The sequence below is a fragment of the Sceloporus occidentalis genome, unplaced genomic scaffold, assembly GCF_023333645.1.
Source record: "Sceloporus occidentalis isolate IW3139 unplaced genomic scaffold, rSceOcc1.0.p SCAF_3, whole genome shotgun sequence".
Classification (NCBI taxonomy): domain Eukaryota; kingdom Metazoa; phylum Chordata; class Lepidosauria; order Squamata; family Phrynosomatidae; genus Sceloporus; species Sceloporus occidentalis.
Genome location: NW_028316983.1, coordinates 249,023,771 through 249,042,117, shown reverse-complemented (window position 1 = coordinate 249,042,117; position 18,347 = coordinate 249,023,771). Strand labels below are relative to the sequence as shown.

Here is an 18,347-nt window from a genome sequence, read left to right as displayed (position 1 = left end):
AATTGGGGTTAGCAGAAGATTGCTTGCCTGGTATTTTGCAAAGTACAGGGCAGTTTAATGCAAACATAACAGTCTGATATGGTAGCCAAAAAAAGCCAGTGCAGTTCTGGGCTGTATCGACAGGAGTATAGTATCCAGATCGAGGGGATTCGTAGTGCCACTCTAAACTGCTTTGGTTGGCCTCACCTGGAGGAATCCTCTATCAAGTTCTGGATGCTACAATTCAAGAAGTAGTATGGACAAACTGGAACATTTGGGGCAACCAAGATGACTAAAGATCAGGAAACCACCAAGCCTTAGGAGGAACAACTGGACAGCAACTGCTGTGGATGGAGAAGATCCTCTATTGAGCAAGGAGTCGGACCTGAACCTGAGTTGGATCTACATTGAGCTGAGTGTTGGACCCCTTCTAACTCTAGGATTCACTGATTCTGTGGCTGAGGGACCTGGGTAGGATTAGCTTGGAGAAGAGACGTCTGATCAGTGACATAGGATAGAGCCATCTCTAAATACCTGGAGGGACGTCAGGCAGAAGATGGAGCCAGCTTGTTTTCTCCTGCTCCAGAGACCAGAAATGAACCAATGGGTTCAAATTACTAGAAAAGAAATGCCACCTGAGCATTAGAAAGAATATCTTGACTATAGGACAAGTTCCCCAGTAAGCTTCCTCAGCAGAGGTCTTTAAACAGAGCTTGGATAGGCACCTCTCAGGAGTGCTTCAGTTGTGTATTCCTGCATTGCTGGGGGTTGGACTGGATGGCCCTTGTCGTCTCTTCCAACTCTATGACTCAGAAGAGAAGGACATGGAGGGATCTTTGGCTCAAAGGAAGCCAAAGGAAAGGGATTCCATCAGGGATGCTTCAGCTGAGGATTCCTGAATGGTATGGGGTTGGATGAGATGGGCCTTGTGGGGCCTTCCAGCTTTGTGATTCTATGACAAAACACACTTTTGCCTAAGGTGAGCAAAGGGAACAAGTGTGCATAGGTGTGAGAGTGTGGTTGTGAGAACGGCTGCTGCCTCGAAGAGAGTTGTGTCCCTTGGCCCACTTCCACTGGCAAAAGGGAAAAGGAGACCATGGAGATGGGACTTCCCCATATCCTCCGCTAGTCAATGGGCCGGAAGGTGAGCAAAGGGGGCTTCTCTGGCATGAGGATGAACCTGTAGATCGTATTGATGTCTGCCTTGGAAACGGTGTCGATCTTGAAGTTCCGTATGACCTGAGGGAACGGAAAGAGCAAGTGTGGACTCAGACCACAGAATGGCTGGCAAGTCAAGATTTGCAATGGCAAAGCAAGGGTGGGAGCCCATGTCCTGCAGTGGCCCACCCAACTGGAACACTCTTCCCCTGGGGCTATGTTTCCCCCACAAAACACAGGCGCAACTCACGTGCATGAGGAAGAGCATCATCTCCGATTCGGCCAGCCGCCGCCCGATGCACTGGCGCGACCCAAAACCAAAGGACAGAGCCTTGAAGTTGTTGTCCTCTTTGCCCAGCCAGCGAGTGGGGTCATAGCGCTCCGGGTTGCTGAACACCTCGGGGCTCCGTCCCAAGCAGTAGAGGCCCACCTGGCACAAGGTCTGGGAGGCAAGACACCGCACAATCACCAAAGGACGCCCGGGGCAATGGGCTTCTCCCCTGTGGCATCAATGGGCTTGGTGTCACCCGAGTGCGGAAACCCATGGACCTGAATTCATACTGAGTGGCTAGATACTGAGAACCAACACGGTCTAGTGGTTTTGAGTGTTAGGTATGACTCAGGAGACCAGAGTCTGAATCCCTGTTTGGTCATGGAAACCCAGTGGGTAACCTTGGGCAAGTCACACTCTCTCAGCCTCAGAGGAAGGCAAGGGCAAACCCCCTCTGAATAAATCTTGCCAAGAAAACCCCTGATAATTTGCCTTAGGGTTGCTATAAGTCGGAAACGGCTTGAAGGCCCACAGCAACAACAAGCAAAGTATTTCTTGGCTACCTCTTTATCTGTTCTGGGCTACAGTCCACCTATGGCATCATTTATTTTGTCTTCAACAGTTAGATAATGTTTTCCTTTTGGGGGGAAAGGAGCGATGGCCTGGCTGACAGGGCTGGGGAAGGACTTTAAAATACCTGGGGAAGAGGCAAAGAGGAAAGACTTACTCCTGCTGGTACAGAGTAATTCTGGAGCACCACGTCTTGGGTCAGATAACGCTGGACAGTAATGCCCACTGGGTACAGCCTGCAAGAGAAGAATGTCATTGGTGGATGGAGACCAGCGACTCCAACTCCCACTTGCTAAAGAAAGCAGAAGGTGGCCCAACAGTCATGGGCAGACCTTGGAAGAATGGCTGCTGGATGTGGGACTCTGGGACTTATATCCAGAGAAGTAATGTTCCAAGCTCTGGTCATGCATCTTTATTCCACACTTGGTAGCGATATGTATGTAGCTCTACAGGAGACGGCGGCTGGGGTTTTTTAACCAATAAACCTAATTAAATGCACCACAATGCGATAGTGTATCTCCCCATAGGTGGACCTGGACCTGGGATTTCAGAGGAATGACAAAGAGCAAGCATACAGCCCCACTTTAATTCATCCATCCATTCATTCTAATAGGCCCCTCCTTACCCCTTCTTACTGTGCAAAACCTACTGACCCCACACATAGACCTTGGCATATTTTGGGGCTCCCATCCTTTAAGGAAGCCCAGGTTCACACACCCCTCTGCCACTCACTCACTGCACCAGAAGCAATCTACTGTCAATTACTGCGACCATTTCTAGCCAGTATTTTGGCTGGAAAAATGGTGCTGGAAGGGAGAGCAATTTTTCTGAACTGCGAGGGAAGGAATCTCAAAATAATTGTCACAATGTAAAAATGGATGTGTTGGCTTAGTGGTTAAGATGCCAGTTCTGATGTTCTGAAGAAAGGAAGGTTGGTAGTTGGAGGCCTATGTGCCGCATGATGGGGTGAGCTCCTGTCACTAGTCCCAACTTCTGCCAACCTAGCCCTTCGAAAGCATGCAAGTGCAAATAGATAGATAGGTACCACTTCTCAATGGGGAGGTAACAGCATTCAGTCCTCAGACAACGCTGGCTCTTTGGCTTAGAAACGGAAATGGGTACCACACCCTAAAGTTGGTTACAACTAGGCATTTATGTCAAGGGACCACCTTTGCCTTTTCAGGGGGTCTTCCAGGGAGTTTTGGTGGGTCACACATCCTCACCCCAGTTTTCAAGACCAAGGGTTGCCAAGAACATCCAAGAGCACATGGCAGTTGCTTCCAGATGCCCAAACCTTCCTGCCCTCCCTGGGACTCCTGGTTGCCCATTTCATGCCCAGTCCTCCTTACCTGAGAGTCTCCTTGATGGCTCCCTTGAGCAGCGGCAAGCTGTTGAGGACCTTTGACAGCTCCCCGAAGCCTTGCTTCTCCACGGCCTTGATCTCCTCCCGAATGGCCGCCTGGACGCTGGGGTTGCGGGCCAGCTCAAAGAGGGAGAAGAGCAGCGGGACCGCCGTCTGGGAGCCCAAAGAGAGAGGACCATCAGCCTCAGGTCTGGGAAATAGTAGCACCAACCCTCACTGGCATCTGGGGGCTTCCTGATCAATGGGTGGCAGATGAACTCTGGATGGCATCTCAGACCTCAGAAGCTTCATCCACCCAGAAAGGACTGAGAGAGTGATAGCTCTTTCTCAGTTCTGTGTATTGTGGCACATGGCCTTCTGTTACTCATGGAGCAAACTGTCTGGTAAATTCCAACAGTGAATGAGATTGGCATGCTAACAACAGTACTGTACAACCCTCAGATCCACTGCACTGTTACTTGCAGTTTACCCACATCCTTCTAGGCATTTTCTAGGTCCTCCAGTGTGATCCTACAACATGCTTCCAGCAGAATTTGGTCACAGAGTCACATTGGAGGGCTAGAAATGCCTAGAGAGGCATTCGCTCTAGGAATCTCTAAATCCTCCCGTGTGACTCTATGGTCAACTTCCACTAGAAGTCGTTCATTTCAATAGGGCTCATTACTATCCATGCTTTCACGTTTCCAAGTATGGTCCACAGATACAAGGGTCATACTGCAGTTGCAGCCTCTGAGCTGAGCTGGGTTTTAGTTGTTTCAGTTGAAGTGTTTTTGCCAATTGTGCAGCACCTCGAGGGCCCTGGTGCGCCAAGAGGTGATCAATAAATGCACTGAAGAACTAATCAAATACACTCCCCAAAACAGGTGTTGAATATATTTTGGGCAATGGGGTTCAGTAGAAGTTTACCACCATTGTGTTCCTCTGAGGATGAAAGAGTGGGACGCATACAATGACAACCAGTGGGTTTCTTTGGCTCAGTGGAGATTCGAACCTTGCTCTTCCAGAGTCCTAGTCCAATACATCATGCTGGCTGTCCAATATAATTAATTTTGTTGACTGTCACTAATGACTAATAAGTTTTCTTGGCAAGATTTATTCAGTGGCTCCTCTAAGGCTGAGAAAGTGTGACTTGCTCCAGAACGCTCAGTGGATTTCCATAGCTGAGCCAGAATTTGAACCTGGGTCTCCTCGAATCCTAGTCTAACTTGTAAGCCATTATGGCAACCTTCTCTTGGGGTTTTCTTGGCCTGATTTCTACAAAGGAAGCTGCCATTGTGCTCCTCTAAGGAGTTTATCACACAAAGCAGATCGGGAGTCTATCCCATGAATATCCAGGGAAAAGCGCCTAATTACGCGTAATGATTTCACACAACGCTGCCATTAAAATGGTCACAAAGAAGCATTAACACACATCTTTTTACTTTCAGGATTTTAGCAACAATGCATTTTTGATATCAGTTTATTTGCACAATTATGTGTGATAATCATTTGCGCAATTAGTCACCATTTTCGCTTTATTTCCAGGATGCTTTAAATGCATTTTAATCTCTCTTTAATGCCGAAATTAGCCCCAGTGTGAATACCTCCTAAGTCTGAGAGAGAGGGATTTGCCCAAGATCACCCAAAGGGTTTCCGTGGTTCAGTAGAGAGGATTTGAACCCTTGCCTCACACTCAGACTACAATGCCACGCTGCCATTATTGCGTGGAGGTGATGGCAACCCTATGTAAGGACGATGAATCATGGGATTTTCTTGGCACTTTTTCCTCTGAGGCTGAAGGAGTGTGACCCACCCAAGGCCACCCAATGGCTTCCCATGGCCAGCTGTGTTTCCATGCTTATGCTGGGATCTGAACCCATGAGTCCCAGGGCTCTCGTATAATTCTCAGATCAATGCACCACCCTGGTTCCCATCGATCTGTGTGGACCATTGAACTTGCTGTCGCCTACTCACCGTGTCAACGCCGCCCGCAGTGAACTCAATGATGTTGGCCTTGATGGAGTCAAGGGGCATCTCCTCCTGCAGCAGCAGTTCGGCCATGATCCCAGAATACTTGCGGGGCTGCCCCAGGCAGAACTCCTGGTAGATGTTCTGGATGCACTTGTCCGCTAAGGAACGAGGGAGACCAGAGTAAAAAGCCATCTCAGCCACTGTCAGGCACATGGTGGGACATCAGCACCACCAGCCCACCATTGGCATGGAACTCCCAACCATATGGCATGCTGGTCACAGAATCACAGAGTTGGAAGAGACCCCAAGGGCCTTCCAGATCAGCCCCCTTCTGCCATGCAGGAACTCACAATCAAAGCACCCTCATTGACAGATGGTAATCCAGCCTCTGTTTAAAGACCTCCAAAGAAGGAGACTCCACAATTCCCAAAGCAGAATATTTCACTGTCGAACAGCCCTTACTCTCAGGAAGTTCCTCCTAATGTTGAGCTGGAATCTCTTTTCCTGTAGTTTGCATCCACTGCTCTGTGTTTTATTCTCTGGAGCAGCAGAAAAGAAGCTTGCTCCCTCCTCAACATGACATCCCTTCAACTACTTAAACAGGGCTATCATGTCCCCTCTTAACCTTCTCCAGGCTAACCATACCTGCAAGCCCCCCTTTGACCACAACCCACTGATCCCCCCCCCCAAAAAAAAAACACCTGCCAGGGAACTACTGGATACTTTTAAAAAGTGTTATTATTAGTCTAAGAAGCTCTCAAAAGGCTCAGGATCTATGCACTTAAAGAGCTGCCCGATCCATTATTGGGGTTTCAGATTAAGCTGAGAAACCCTTAGGGCTACCAGAGACGTGGCAAGGCTTTCTTGGTGGCAGCCCCTGCTCTGTGGGACTCTTTCTTTCCCATTGTTCCTCCTGGGAGGGTGCTTCGCCTTCCCTTCTGATTTTCCTCCACAATCTTTATTTATTAGGAACCAATTAAAAACCAATCGGTAGCTTGGGAGTTCTTCCAGAACCACCTGGAAGGATTCTGTGCCTGTGGGCCACAAAATCACAGGATCCTGGCATTGGAAGGGTCCCCCAGAGGACACAAAGTCCAACCCCTGGCTCAGTACAGGATCTGCAACCTCTTTCTGGAGACATCCAAAGAAGACTCCATCACTTCTCTAGGCAATGGATCCCATTGGTGAAGCATTCTCACTGTCAAGACATTCCTTCTAATGCTCAGTCTAAACCAGTGATGGTGAACCTATGGCACGCGTGCCAGAGGTGGCACTCAGAGCCCTCTCTGTGGGCACATGTGCCATCGCCCCAGCACAGAGTTTGCCAGAGTTTGTTACTAGAAAGCCAGAGGGACATGGCACTTTGCAATAAATAAGTGGGTTTTGGGTTGCAGTTTGGGCACTCAGCCTCTAAAAGATTCACCATCACTGGTCTAAACCTACCTACAGATTTGAGTGATCCGCTACGTCCCACATTTCCTGGAAGTAGCCACAATAGTCCATGCTCATGATGATGATGATGATGATCATCATCATCATCATCATGGACCATGAAGGAGGCCTCTTGCTGTGAATCCAGCTACAAGAACAGAGCAAACGGTTCCCTGCCAATGCTGCCCACTTGCTTTCCACCGGACAGTAAATCTCCATGGGAGGGGAGAAGCCTAAACTAAAAAGCAGGTTTGGGAAGTGAAGGAAGAGGGGTGTATCTGTTTGACAGAACTTTGTGTTAAATTCTCCTGATCAAGGATCTGCTAAACATTAAGGCAACAAGGGATCTCCCCTGTATTCAACTGGGAAATGCTAGGGAGCATAGACCCAAGTCGTATTGCACTTGCATTCAACTTTAGCTCAGCCCTTCATGTGCCAAAGCAGAGCCCATTTTTCCCTAACCTGGTCTCACCTCCAAAACTGAAAACCCAGGACCCTTCATTTTGCATCTTTGGGGGAGGATGCCCTGCCTGCCCCATTGCCACCCCATTGCTGCTTCTTCAAGAGCACTGACCATGTGAAAAGATGGCATCCCAGGCATCCATGTGGTCTTGCCAGAGCTTATTGTTCACCCAGCGCATGACGCCCGGAGGAACGAAGAGCAGGGGCAGCGTGGTCTGCAGCATGGTCTCCACGGCGCTGATGAACTTCTGCGATTCGGGGTTGGGGTTCTCTTCCAGGAGACCCAGCCGTGCCCCATACAAAGCATAGCTACTAGCTGCCAGTGGGGAGGAAGTGCAGAGGTAAGAAAAGGTGAATTCCAGCCAAGGAGAGTGAAATAAATGTTGAAAAACCCAGGGCCGGCCCTCCCATTGGGCAGAGTCTCTGGAGCAAAAGGGCAGCAAGTTGCCAGCAGACTGAATTAGTTCTTGCAAAGCTAATATTCTGCTTAGAACAAGAAAGGCAATGGTGCATCCCTCCAGAGTTTGCTGGGTTGGATCCTAATGCTCCCTAAGTCATCCTGAGGCTTTGGGCCATTCTGGATGAACCCAGAGAGAGAGAGAGAGATGTTTTGGGAAGAGGGCGGGTGGTTTTGTGTATAACTTTACCCTCTGTGGCCCCATAGAAGTAGGTGAAGGTGGGAGGTGGGTGGCTAAGAAGAAGTGCGTTCTGGCCCTGCTGCCGGTACCTTCCAGGGTGAAGCGGAAAAGGTCATGATAGAGGTCGATGGTCAGCGAGCGCCGGGTGTTCTTCCTGACCTGCCGGTGCATGAAGTCGACAAAGTCCTCGGCCACCGTGTTGAGGAAGGGCAGGAACTTGCGGGTGCCCAGGGGGCTGATCACCTCCTTGTTGAGCACCAGCCGGTCTGAACGCCACTGCTCCCCATTCCTGGAGGGCGGGACACAGGCGCATGTAAACCTTATGGGTTATGGGTTTAGGAAAACCCCAAGGCATGGACTGTACCAACCGGCTCGGTTTGGCAGAAGGGCGAAATAACAAACTGAGTTCTGGTCATCTTGAATTAGCTGGACTTGGACTCTGAGAGACCAGGGTTCAAATCTCTGCTCAGCTACAAAAACCCACTGGGTAACGTTGGGCAAGTCCTACACTCTCTCAGCCTCAAAAGAAAGCAAATGGTAAGTCTCTGAAGAAATCTGGACAAGAAAACCCTGGGAAAACCAGGCTTAAGTGTTGGACTAGGACTCTGAGAGATCCCTGGCTGACCTTGGGCAAGTCACACTCTCTCAGCCTCAGAGGGAGGCAATGGTGGCAAACCCCTTCTGAACAAATCTAGCAAAGAAAACCCGATGATAGGTTTGCCTTAGGGTTGCCGTAAGTCAGAAATGACTGAAAGGCACACAACAAGAACAACAATAAATCAGTTGGCCCTCTACATTTGCGGATTTGCCCTTTTCAGATTTGATTATGTGTGGTTTTGATTACTATGTTCTCTCTAGGAATCTCTAAGACCCCAGCGCAATTTTGCTAGAAGTTGACCATAGAGTTGTACTGGAGAATCTGGAAGGCGCTAGAGAAAACACTTCTCCAGGCATCTCTAGGTCCTCCAGCATGTTCTATGATCAAATTCTGGCAGATGTTGGCCACAGGGTTGCCCCGGAGGAGCTGGAGATCCCTAGAGAGGTGAAAAGAATGGCATGTTTCACGGGGGTCCTTCACCCCTAACCCCAGAGAATGTGGAGGGATTACTGTAACCATACAAATTAGTTAATTTATTTAATTTATACTCCAGTTTTCTCCCAAGGAGCCCAGTTGGTGAAGCAGTTAAATGCCTATAATGCAGCTACAAGGTTGTGAGTTCGATCCCTGCAGGGCTCCAAGGTTGACTCAGCCTTCCTTCCTTTCATAGGTCGCTAAAATGAGTTCCCAGCTTGTTAGGGGCAAATGGTTTACAGACTGTAAACCGCTTACAGAGTGCTGCGTCCACTGATAAGTGGTACACAAATGTAAATGTCATTGCCATATGGGACCCAAATAAACCAGTCTGCCCACCCTACCCCTCGGCCTCACTTACAGGAGGAAGATGCCCTGTTTGTGGTTCCTCATTTCCCGGTGAGCCGCCCAGGAGTTGATGCCCATCCGGCGCGGGAAGATCCCCTCCGACTGGAAGAGCTGGGCGGCATCGCGGGGCAGGAAGACATTGACCGTGTCGTAGGTGCCCACCGTCTCCCTGCCAAAGGAAACAGAGTCAAGCCCTAAGCACACCCACCCAAGCTACTGCGCCCCTCTCTCACACCCATCTCTCTGGGTTGGCCATGGCCAGGTCAGGACTATGCCAGGCCCTGAGATTTCAGCATCAAATCATGAGACCTAAAGAGACGCCTTGAGATGCTGCTTTGGAGGATAACCTAAATATCATGCACAGCTGCACAGGGTATGCCACTCCAATAAGAAAAACAACAAGCCTAACAAGTGAGAAAACGTACACATACGCACACTTCTGAATTCAGAGACACAGCTATGTTAGTCTGGAATATCACTGTGCAAAAAGATCTTGTAGCATGGGGTGAAAGAAGTGTAGCATTCGTTTTTGTAGATTTAAGCCTACTTTCTCAGATGCATGGAGTGAATTATTGCCCAGGAAGGACTTTTCTAATCAGACTGTATGAACAGCCATAGAAATGCACCACTTCACTCCATGCATCTGAAGAAGTAGACCAAGTGTATGAAAACCTCTGCTACATCTTCTTTTGCACAGTTCATCTCAAAGATGCTGCAAGATCCCTTTGTAAACACACTTATGAAGGCAGTGCTCTCATGTAAAGGAGATTGCAAATTCCTATGAGAAAGGACTATTATTGTTGCTTTTATAATTAATTTATAACAACAACAACCTGATTATCCTGCCTTTTCCCCAACGTAGGGACTCACCCCTCGGCAGCAATGACACTGTTCTTGATGCTGCATCCATGTCGCACCATGGCAGGGACTGGGGTGGCCAGTCCTGGATCATCCCAACCCAGAGGTTTCTGGGGCAAAGCCTGGGACCTAAGAAGGGCCCCTGGTGATGCCATTAAGCTTTATGCATGAAGTACCAGGAACATGTGCTCACAGCTTGGCATTCAATCTCTCTCACACAGAGAGAGGGAGTGAACATATTTCCCTGTTTGCAAATTAAGTGAGAACTCTTAGCTAAAGGGTCAACTCCTACATCAAGGTGAAATTGGGGAATTATTAGCTGGAGATTTGAACATAGTCCTTTCCCATTGCCCAGAGCAGAGAGACCGCCCAAACTGGAGAATTTGCACCCTTGTCTTCTGTGTAAAGATGATCTACAAAAACTGACCAGGCCTATCACCCAGAAGCCTGTTGCTGCACTATGGCCGCAGTGCATACATCCCAGGGTCTTACATAACATTGGCACAAGAAGGCAGAAGAAACCTTTCCATTTCCTGCAGCCCATTACTTCTAGCATCCATACTTCCATTCTTCCTGGCAGCTGCTGCACCCGCAGCTTTTTCTTTCCTGCTTGTGGTTGTAGTTAGCTGCCCTTGAGTTGGTTCCGACTCATGGTGACCCTTTGAACATCTCCAAGAATCCCTATCCTCCGCTGCAATCTTGCCCAGATCCTGCAATAAGCCCTTGCCCATAATAACCCCCCAATTAAGTTTCTCCATCTGGTTTGTGACCTTCCTCTCTTTCTTCTCCCCTCTACCTTTACAAGCATTATTGGTTTTTCTAGTGACCCATACCTTCTCATGATGTGGCCAAAATGCAACAGTCTTATAGACCCATAGAGTTGGAAGAGACCCCAAGGGCCACCCGGTCCAACCCCCTTCTTCTGCCATGCAGGAATTCACAATCAAAGCATCCCCATTGACAGATGGCCATCCAGCCTCTGCTTAAAGACCTCCAAAGGAGGAGACTCCATCAAATCTCCAAGGGATTTGTGTTCTATGGTCTAACAGCTCTTACTCTCAGGACATTCCTCCTAACATTTAGGTGGAATCTCTTTTCCTGGAGCTTGCATCCATGGTTCCGCATTCTAGTCTCTGGAGCAGCAGAAGAGAAGCTTGCTCCATCCTCAATGGGACATCCCTTCAGTTATTTAAATGGGGCTATCATATCAACTCTTAAGCTTCTCTTCTCCAGGCTAAACATCCCCAGCTCCCTAAATCCTTCCTCATAGGGCTTCATGGTTTCCAGACCCTTTGACCTTCCTTATTAACCATTCCAATTCCTCAATGTCTTCTGCTAATATTATGGTGTCACTGTCTGCGGATCTTAGGTTGTTGAAGTTCTTTCCTCCTCACTTCACTCCTTCTTTTTCTGATTGTAATTCTGCTTTTCTTATGATGTTTTCAGCCTAGAAGTCAAAGAAGTGGAGTGATAGGATGCAGCCTTGCCTGAGCCCTTTCCCTATTGGGAACCACTCTGTTTCTCCGAATCCTGTTCTGCCGCCGACATGCAATTACTCACAGGATTGCTACCAAAAAGGGAGAATGCAAGGTGTGCAGGAGAGGGGCCAGGCGTTTAAAATTGGGCCCTTGTTGCCTTGAGTTAGCTAGCAGAATTGTAATCTATTGATTTAGGAGGGGGTGGAAAGATCCATTTCTTAGAGTACACTTCAAGGTTGTAGCTTTCAAGAGCGGGGAGAAATGAGGGCATTGCCTTCCTCGCCATGAAATTTTCCATTAGTTCACACATTTTTAACATTGCACAAAGCGAGACCCTGAAAACCGGACCCTCCTTGAACTTCCTTTCCATTTGCTGAGGTTTGTGTACTCCCTTCGTGACTTTGCCTGTCCCTTGCCTTTGGACGCCTAAACTGCATTTCTAAATCCTCAGCTTTAAGTTACTGCAATGCCAGAAATTTGGGGACAGAAGGCAAGTTTCATTTGAGAGGGCAGAATTCTTATTTGGGGAGGAAACGTCCCCATTTTGAACATACAGCAGCCCTCTTCAAGTCCCATTAAATACAATGGCATAATAAAATGGTGTCTCTTATACAGAATGGCAAAACCAAGCCTTGCTATTTGCAGACACCTGCACCAAATAGCAAGGCTTGGTTTTGCCATTCTGTATAAGGATAAATTCTTTATCAACAGATTCAAGCCTCAACATCTTGAGAATATATATTCTGAAGGAGCTGGGGATGCTTGAATCCGTGGATAAGGAGGGCTGGCTGTACCTTCAAAATGAAAATGTTTTTCATATTTTTGGAACGTAGAAGACTTGAATCCCCTTTTTGGAGAAAGGCAGGATGGCAATCTAATAAACAAATACAGAAATCAATATTGCCTCCTCTCCTTGTAACGACACCTCTGTGGGCTTTGCCTCATATATCTGCATCGGTTCTGCATTTTTCTTTAGGGCTTTGAGGTTTCGTTCAATAACTGTTGAGCAGCAGCATATAGACATGACTCACTAGAAGGAAAGCAATAACACTTTGTGAAGTAGAAGGCAGTAGGAAAAGAGGGGGAGCGCATTGCAGGTGGATAGACTTTGCAAGACCTGAGCAGGGCTATGGACAACAGAGGGACTTGGAGGTCTCTCATCCATAGAGCTGCCATAAGTCTAAGGCCACTTGACAGCAGTTAACAACTACTACAACAAAAGCATATGCACAAGATTTCTACAAGCAAGGAATATCGGGTCCAGTCCTGGGCACCACAGTTCAAGAAAAAAGTTGATCTTCTGGAGCATGTCCAGAGGAGGGTGACAGGGCCCTGTCCTGGGCCCAGTTTGCTATTCAACATCTTTATCATTGACTTGGGTGAAGGAATAGAAGGCATGCTTATCTGATTTGCAGATGACACCAAATTAGGACAGGATCAAAATTCAAAAGGACCTGAATAAACTAGAAAGCTGGGCCAAAGCTAACAAAATGAAATTCAACACAGAGAAATGTAAGGTACTGCACTTAGGGCAGAAAAATGAAATGCACAGATATAGGATTATGGAGGACACATGGCTGAATGAAAGTACACATGAAAGGGATCTCGGAGTCCAAGTAGATCATGCCTTATGAGGAAAGATTTAGGGAGCTGAGTATCTGGAGGAGAGAAGGTTAAGAGGGGATATGATGGCCCTGTTTAAGTATTTGAAGGGATGTCATATTGAGGAGGGAGCAAGCTTGTTTTCTGCTGCTCCAGAGAATGGGAGACAATGGAGCAAGAAATGCAAGCTTGGGGGGGGGGGAATTCCACTTCAACATTAGGAGGAACTTCCTGAGAGTAAGTGCTGTTCTACAATGAAAGGCACTGCTGCCTTGGAATGAGATGGAGTCTCCTTCTTTGGAAGTCTTTTAACAGAGGCTGGATGGCCATCTCTGAGGATGATTGAGAGTTCCTGCATGGCAGAATGGGGTTGGACTGGATGGCCATTCTTGGGGTCTCTTCCAACTCTGTGATGAGAGCATGGTTAGGATGACAAAAGTTATCAATGAGAGAGAAGCTAGGAGAGGCTGCAGCCCTTTGCTTTTGCCTGAGGCAACTGGGAAGGGCAAGATCCAGCCCATCCTTGCCTCCTCGCTGCCATTAGTTGAGTGCAAACTATTTTTGCCCTTTGAATTCAGTTTGCAGCAACTAAAATAAGCTGAGGATAAAGGGGAAAAGTCAGAGGAGAGGGCAGGGTGACCAGAGGCCCTCCTTTTCCAGGACATGCTCTACATTTCAGCCTTCTGTCCAGGAGGAATTCCAAAATGCCCTCCATTTTGAGCACAACCAAGAAGCATGAATTTATATTCATATTAATGTCTTTAGCATTTATTTGGCAATGTCCTACGTCCTATATCTTGTGGTGCCTTGTCCTCCTTTGCAGTTAGGACACCTGATCACCCTGGAAGAGAGGAACCTGGACATTTTGGAGCAGCTAGAAATGTGAGGTGACTGAAAATCTATCAGGACGGTTCCTGCCAAACTGGTGCAACTGGAGGGTATGTGAGCAAGACTATTAGTCACAGGGCCCCTTGGAGATGTCTCATTCGTAGGGTAACTACACTTCGTAAGCTTGAGTCCCTATACTGGGAGAATGGTGGGATATAAGATGAAGATGATGATGATGATGATGATGATGATGATAGATTAGGTGGTGCAAAACAACCACAACAGCAGCAAGTCTACTAAGTCTGCACAGGTCAAGTCTCTGCCCCAGATACCATCCACAGAACCACAGGGTTATACGGCTGGAAGAGCCAGTTGCCCACATGCACTTCATCCCATGCAACACAAATTTGGTATAAGACATTAGCACACACCTTGCAGAGGCATCTCAAGCAACCAAGCCAAGCTGCATGGCACAACGAGGGGCAGGGAGAAGCCCACCCCACCTTCAGGGTCCCAGTCTACCTGTTCACCTCATCCAGATGCTCATCAAAAGCGAAATGAACCCCTGTCACTGAACCCCAAAATGTGTTGTGGAGGTTAGGGGGAGAGGCTGACCTGTAGATGGGCCCCAGGTTCTGGAAGTTCCTCTGCATGACGTGGTGGAAGTTCTGGAAACTGTTGGTCCTCCAGAACTGGTAGAGGTTGACCCAGGCGTTGTTCCCGCTGCGTGGGATGGCCTCGAAGGGCAGCACCTTGGAGGGGCCCAGCTTGGCGGCCACCGCGGGGGCCACTGACCGGCAAGGCTGCCCCGACCAGAGGGACCGGGAAAGGTGGCACTGAGCTGCCCGGGGGCTCAGCCGGCTGCCGGCTCCCATCTCTCCTGCTTCCAGGCCGAGGGTCCTCTTCCCTGCAGCCCTTGACTTGGACGGTTGGTCTTTTGCAAGAATGGTGGCTCTTATATCTCCCTCTTGGGCCTCCCAGCCAAGGACAGTCACAGCCAAGGCCACCTCCTCTTCCTCCCCCCAGTTGCCCAGGAAAGTGTCACTCATCACATAATTGTATAGGGATGCAAGGGGACCCCAAGGGTCACCACCCAACCCATCCCCATCACGGCTGCCCAGGAAGGCATCATTTATAGATTCTGGGGGGCTTCCCAGGCTCTGGAAATCCCTTCCCAAAAAGAGGCTAGGTGGGTCCCCTCCCTGCTCTCTTTCCTCAGGCAGGTAAACACATGCCTTTAACCATTCATTTTCCCCAGCGGAAACAGGCCTTGCAGATTGTGCTGGACTTTTGTATCTTGTTGTGTGCCTTCATGTCATTTCCAACGGATGCTGACTCTAAGACAAACCTATCATGGGGTGTTCTTAGAATCACAGAATCATAGAGTTGGAAGAGACTGCAAGGGCCCTGATCCTGTCCAACCCCTTTATTCTGCCATGCAGGAACTCTCAGTCAAAGCATCCCCAATGACAGATGGCCATCCAGCCTCTTTTTAAAGACCACCAAATTCTCCGAGGAAGGAGGTCTTCCACTGTTGAACAGCCCTTACTCTCAGGAAGTTTCTCCTAATGTAATAATAATAATAATAATAATAATAATAATAATAATAATAATAATAATAATAATAATTTTATTTACACTTCCCGCCTCTTCCTTCGGATCAAGGCAGGATTACAACAATAGAAGCAACATTACAAGATAAAAAACTACAATTTCATATAAAATACACTCAATGAAACAGTAAATCGCTATCAATACAATACATAGACTAAATCATCATTTAAAATACATATCTTTACAGATAGAGGTGGGGTATTTCTAGCTCTCTTATAGCAGATTCGGTGGCTAGGCCTGCCAGAAGAGATCCGTCTTAAGAGCCTTCTTAAAGGTGGTGATAAGACGGATCTCCTCTGGCAGACTATTCCATCATTTGGGGGCTGCAGCCGTAAATGACCCGCGAGAAGCTGTTGTTAGCCTGGACTTATGGTGTTCTAATAACTTCTTGCCAGATGTCCTGAGAGTGTGGGGCGGATTGTGTAGGGAAAGGTGTTCCTTCAAGTAACTCAGGCACAAGCCATGTAGGGCTTTGAAAGCAATAGCCAACACTTTGTATTGCTCCTGGAAGGTAATTGCCAACCAGTGAAGAGATTTTAGAGTTATATGGTCAAACCTAGATGTGCCGGTGACCAATCTGGCTGCCGCATTTTGAACTAACTGTTAGAGCTTCCGAACTTGGTACAAAGGTAGCCCCAGGTAGAGCGCGTTGTGGAAGTCTAAGCGAGAGGTGACCAGAGCATGTACCACTGTTTCAAGGTCCTTTCTGTCCAGGTAGGGACGCAGTTGGCGTATCAGCCGAAGTTGATACCAGGCACTCCTGACCGTTGCATCTATTTCAGATGACAACTGTAGAGACGGATCCAGAAGTACCCCCAAAATGCAAACTTTGTCCTTTAGGGGAAGTGTGATCCCGTCCAGGACAGGTTGGCAAACCTCCATCCCCGGACTTAGGGTACCTATCACAAGTTTTCTCTGGATTCAGCTTGAGTTTGTTTTTCCTCATCCAGCCCATTGCCAACTCAAGGCAGGCATCCAGAGGAGAGATGCCTTCCTTAGTCACTGCAAGAGTTGGAAGCACAGAGAAACATATTTGGGTGTCATCAGAGTACTGATAACCCTGCGCCCCATGTCTCCGGATGATCTCTCCCAGTGGTTTCATGTAAATGTGGAACAGCATGAGGGACAAAATGGCGCCTTGAGGGACACCAGATGTCAGCTCTCTTTTACGAGAACAGCTGTCTCCTGGCATCACCATCTCGAATCTGGAGCCACTGAAGGTTGAGGTGGAATCTCTTTTCCTGTAGCTGGAATCCATTGTTCTGGGTCCTATTTTCTGGAGCAGCAGAAAACAAGCTTTCTCCATCCTCAGTATGGCATCCTTTCAAATATTTAAACAGGGCTATCATATCACCTCTTAACCTTCTCTTCTCTAAACATCTCCAGCTCCCTAAGTCTTTCCTCATAGGGCTTCATGGTTTCCAGACCCTTCACCATTTGGGATTAGGTAGCATCTCTTTTCCTGTAGTTTCCATCCATTGCTCCATTGTCTCCCGTTCTCTGGAGCAGCAGAAGACAAGCTTGCTCCCTCCTCAATATGACATCCCTTCAAATATTTAAACAGGGCTATCATATCATCTCTTAACCTTCTCTTCTCCAGGCTAAACATACCCAGGTCCCAAAGTCTAAGGCTTTGTGGTTTCCAGACCTTCCACCATTTTGGTTGCCCTCTTCTAGACATGGATGCATCTTCTCAACATCCCTTTTGAATTGCAGTGGCCATAACTGGACACAGGATTCCAAGTGAGATCTGACCAAAGCAGAGTAGAGTGGCACTATTACTGGTCCAAAATCTGAAGAACAAGCCTTATGAAGAATGGTCAAAAGAGCTGGGTATACTTACCTTGGAAAAGGAGAGATGGAGAGGGATAGAGTAGCCATGCTTGAATATTTGGGGGATGTCACAAAGAGCAGAGCCCTCCAAGTGGTTCTCCAGGGACTGGTGCTGGTCTGGGAGCGACTGGCTGTACGTTTCCAGGAAAGAGAGGAACAGTTGTAGTCAGTGGGCAGCAATGTAATTGTTGTTGTTGTTGTTGTTGTTGTGTTTTCTTATACCCCATCTTTCTCCCCATATAGAGACGCAAGACATGCTCATCTGGCTTACTGAGGACCTGCCAGCATTAATGGAAACATTCTTTGCTTTGGTTGATAGCGAATGTCTTTGCTTGCTTATAACACATTTTATTGTACTAATATTGGATGATGAGACACAGAAGTTAATTGCTAAGGCTGCGGTTCACATTCCTTTGGTGGGTAACAGGCAGACAGGAAAGGAAGGAGAGGCTGTGAACCAAGTCCCAGCGGATACCAAGGGCCTACTGCAATAATAATAATAATAATAATAATAATAATAATAATAATAATAATAACAACCTATTGCAGTGATGGAGAACCTTTTAGAGACCGAGTGCCCAAACTGCAACCTAAAACCTACTTATTTATCACAAAGTGCCATGTCCCTCTGGATTTCTAGTGACAAACTCTAGTGAACTCTGTGCTGGGATGATGGTGCGTGTGCCCACAGAGAGGGCTCTGTGTGCCACCTCTGGCATGCGTGCCATAGGTTCGCCACCACTGCCCTATTGTATAGCATGGGACTTGAGCATCCATGGATTCTGGTATCCACAGGGGGTCCTGTAGCCAAAGCCCAGCAGATATGAAGCCATCCCCCTCCCTCTACCTGAGTCTTTCGTTTTGTTCTCCCTGAGCATATCTGCCTTGAGTC

General features: G+C 47.9%; 1 protein-coding gene across 1 annotated transcript; it reads right to left on the bottom strand.

Annotated features, from left to right (window-relative positions):
• Positions 1–1,042: 1,042 nt before the first annotated feature.
• On the bottom strand, positions 1,043–14,883 carry LOC149317776 (cytochrome P450 11B, mitochondrial-like). Its single transcript, XM_089518997.1, has 9 exons — positions 14,624–14,883; positions 9,256–9,411; positions 7,912–8,111; positions 7,297–7,500; positions 5,295–5,449; positions 3,328–3,494; positions 2,136–2,214; positions 1,388–1,579; positions 1,043–1,218 (listed from the first exon to the last, which is right to left on the bottom strand). The coding sequence occupies exons 1-9, from the start codon at positions 14,881–14,883 to the stop codon at positions 1,105–1,107; spliced, it is 1,527 nt and encodes a 508-aa protein (XP_089375123.1). The 3' UTR covers positions 1,043–1,104.
• Between the last annotated feature and the right edge of the window lie 3,464 nt (positions 14,884–18,347).

Excerpts from the sequence above, each read along its gene's own strand:
- LOC149317776 (XM_089518997.1), bottom strand. The coding sequence starts at position 14,883 with ATGGGAGCCGGCAGCCGGCTGAGCCCCCGGGCAGCTCAGTGCCACCTT. Across the intron at positions 1,580-2,135 it reads ATTACTCTGTACCAGCAGGA|ACCTTGTGCCAGGTGGGCCT; the intron begins GTAAGTCTTTCC and ends CTTGCCTCCCAG. Across the intron at positions 1,219-1,387 it reads TGATGCTCTTCCTCATGCAC|GTCATACGGAACTTCAAGAT; the intron begins GTGAGTTGCGCC and ends CCGTTCCCTCAG.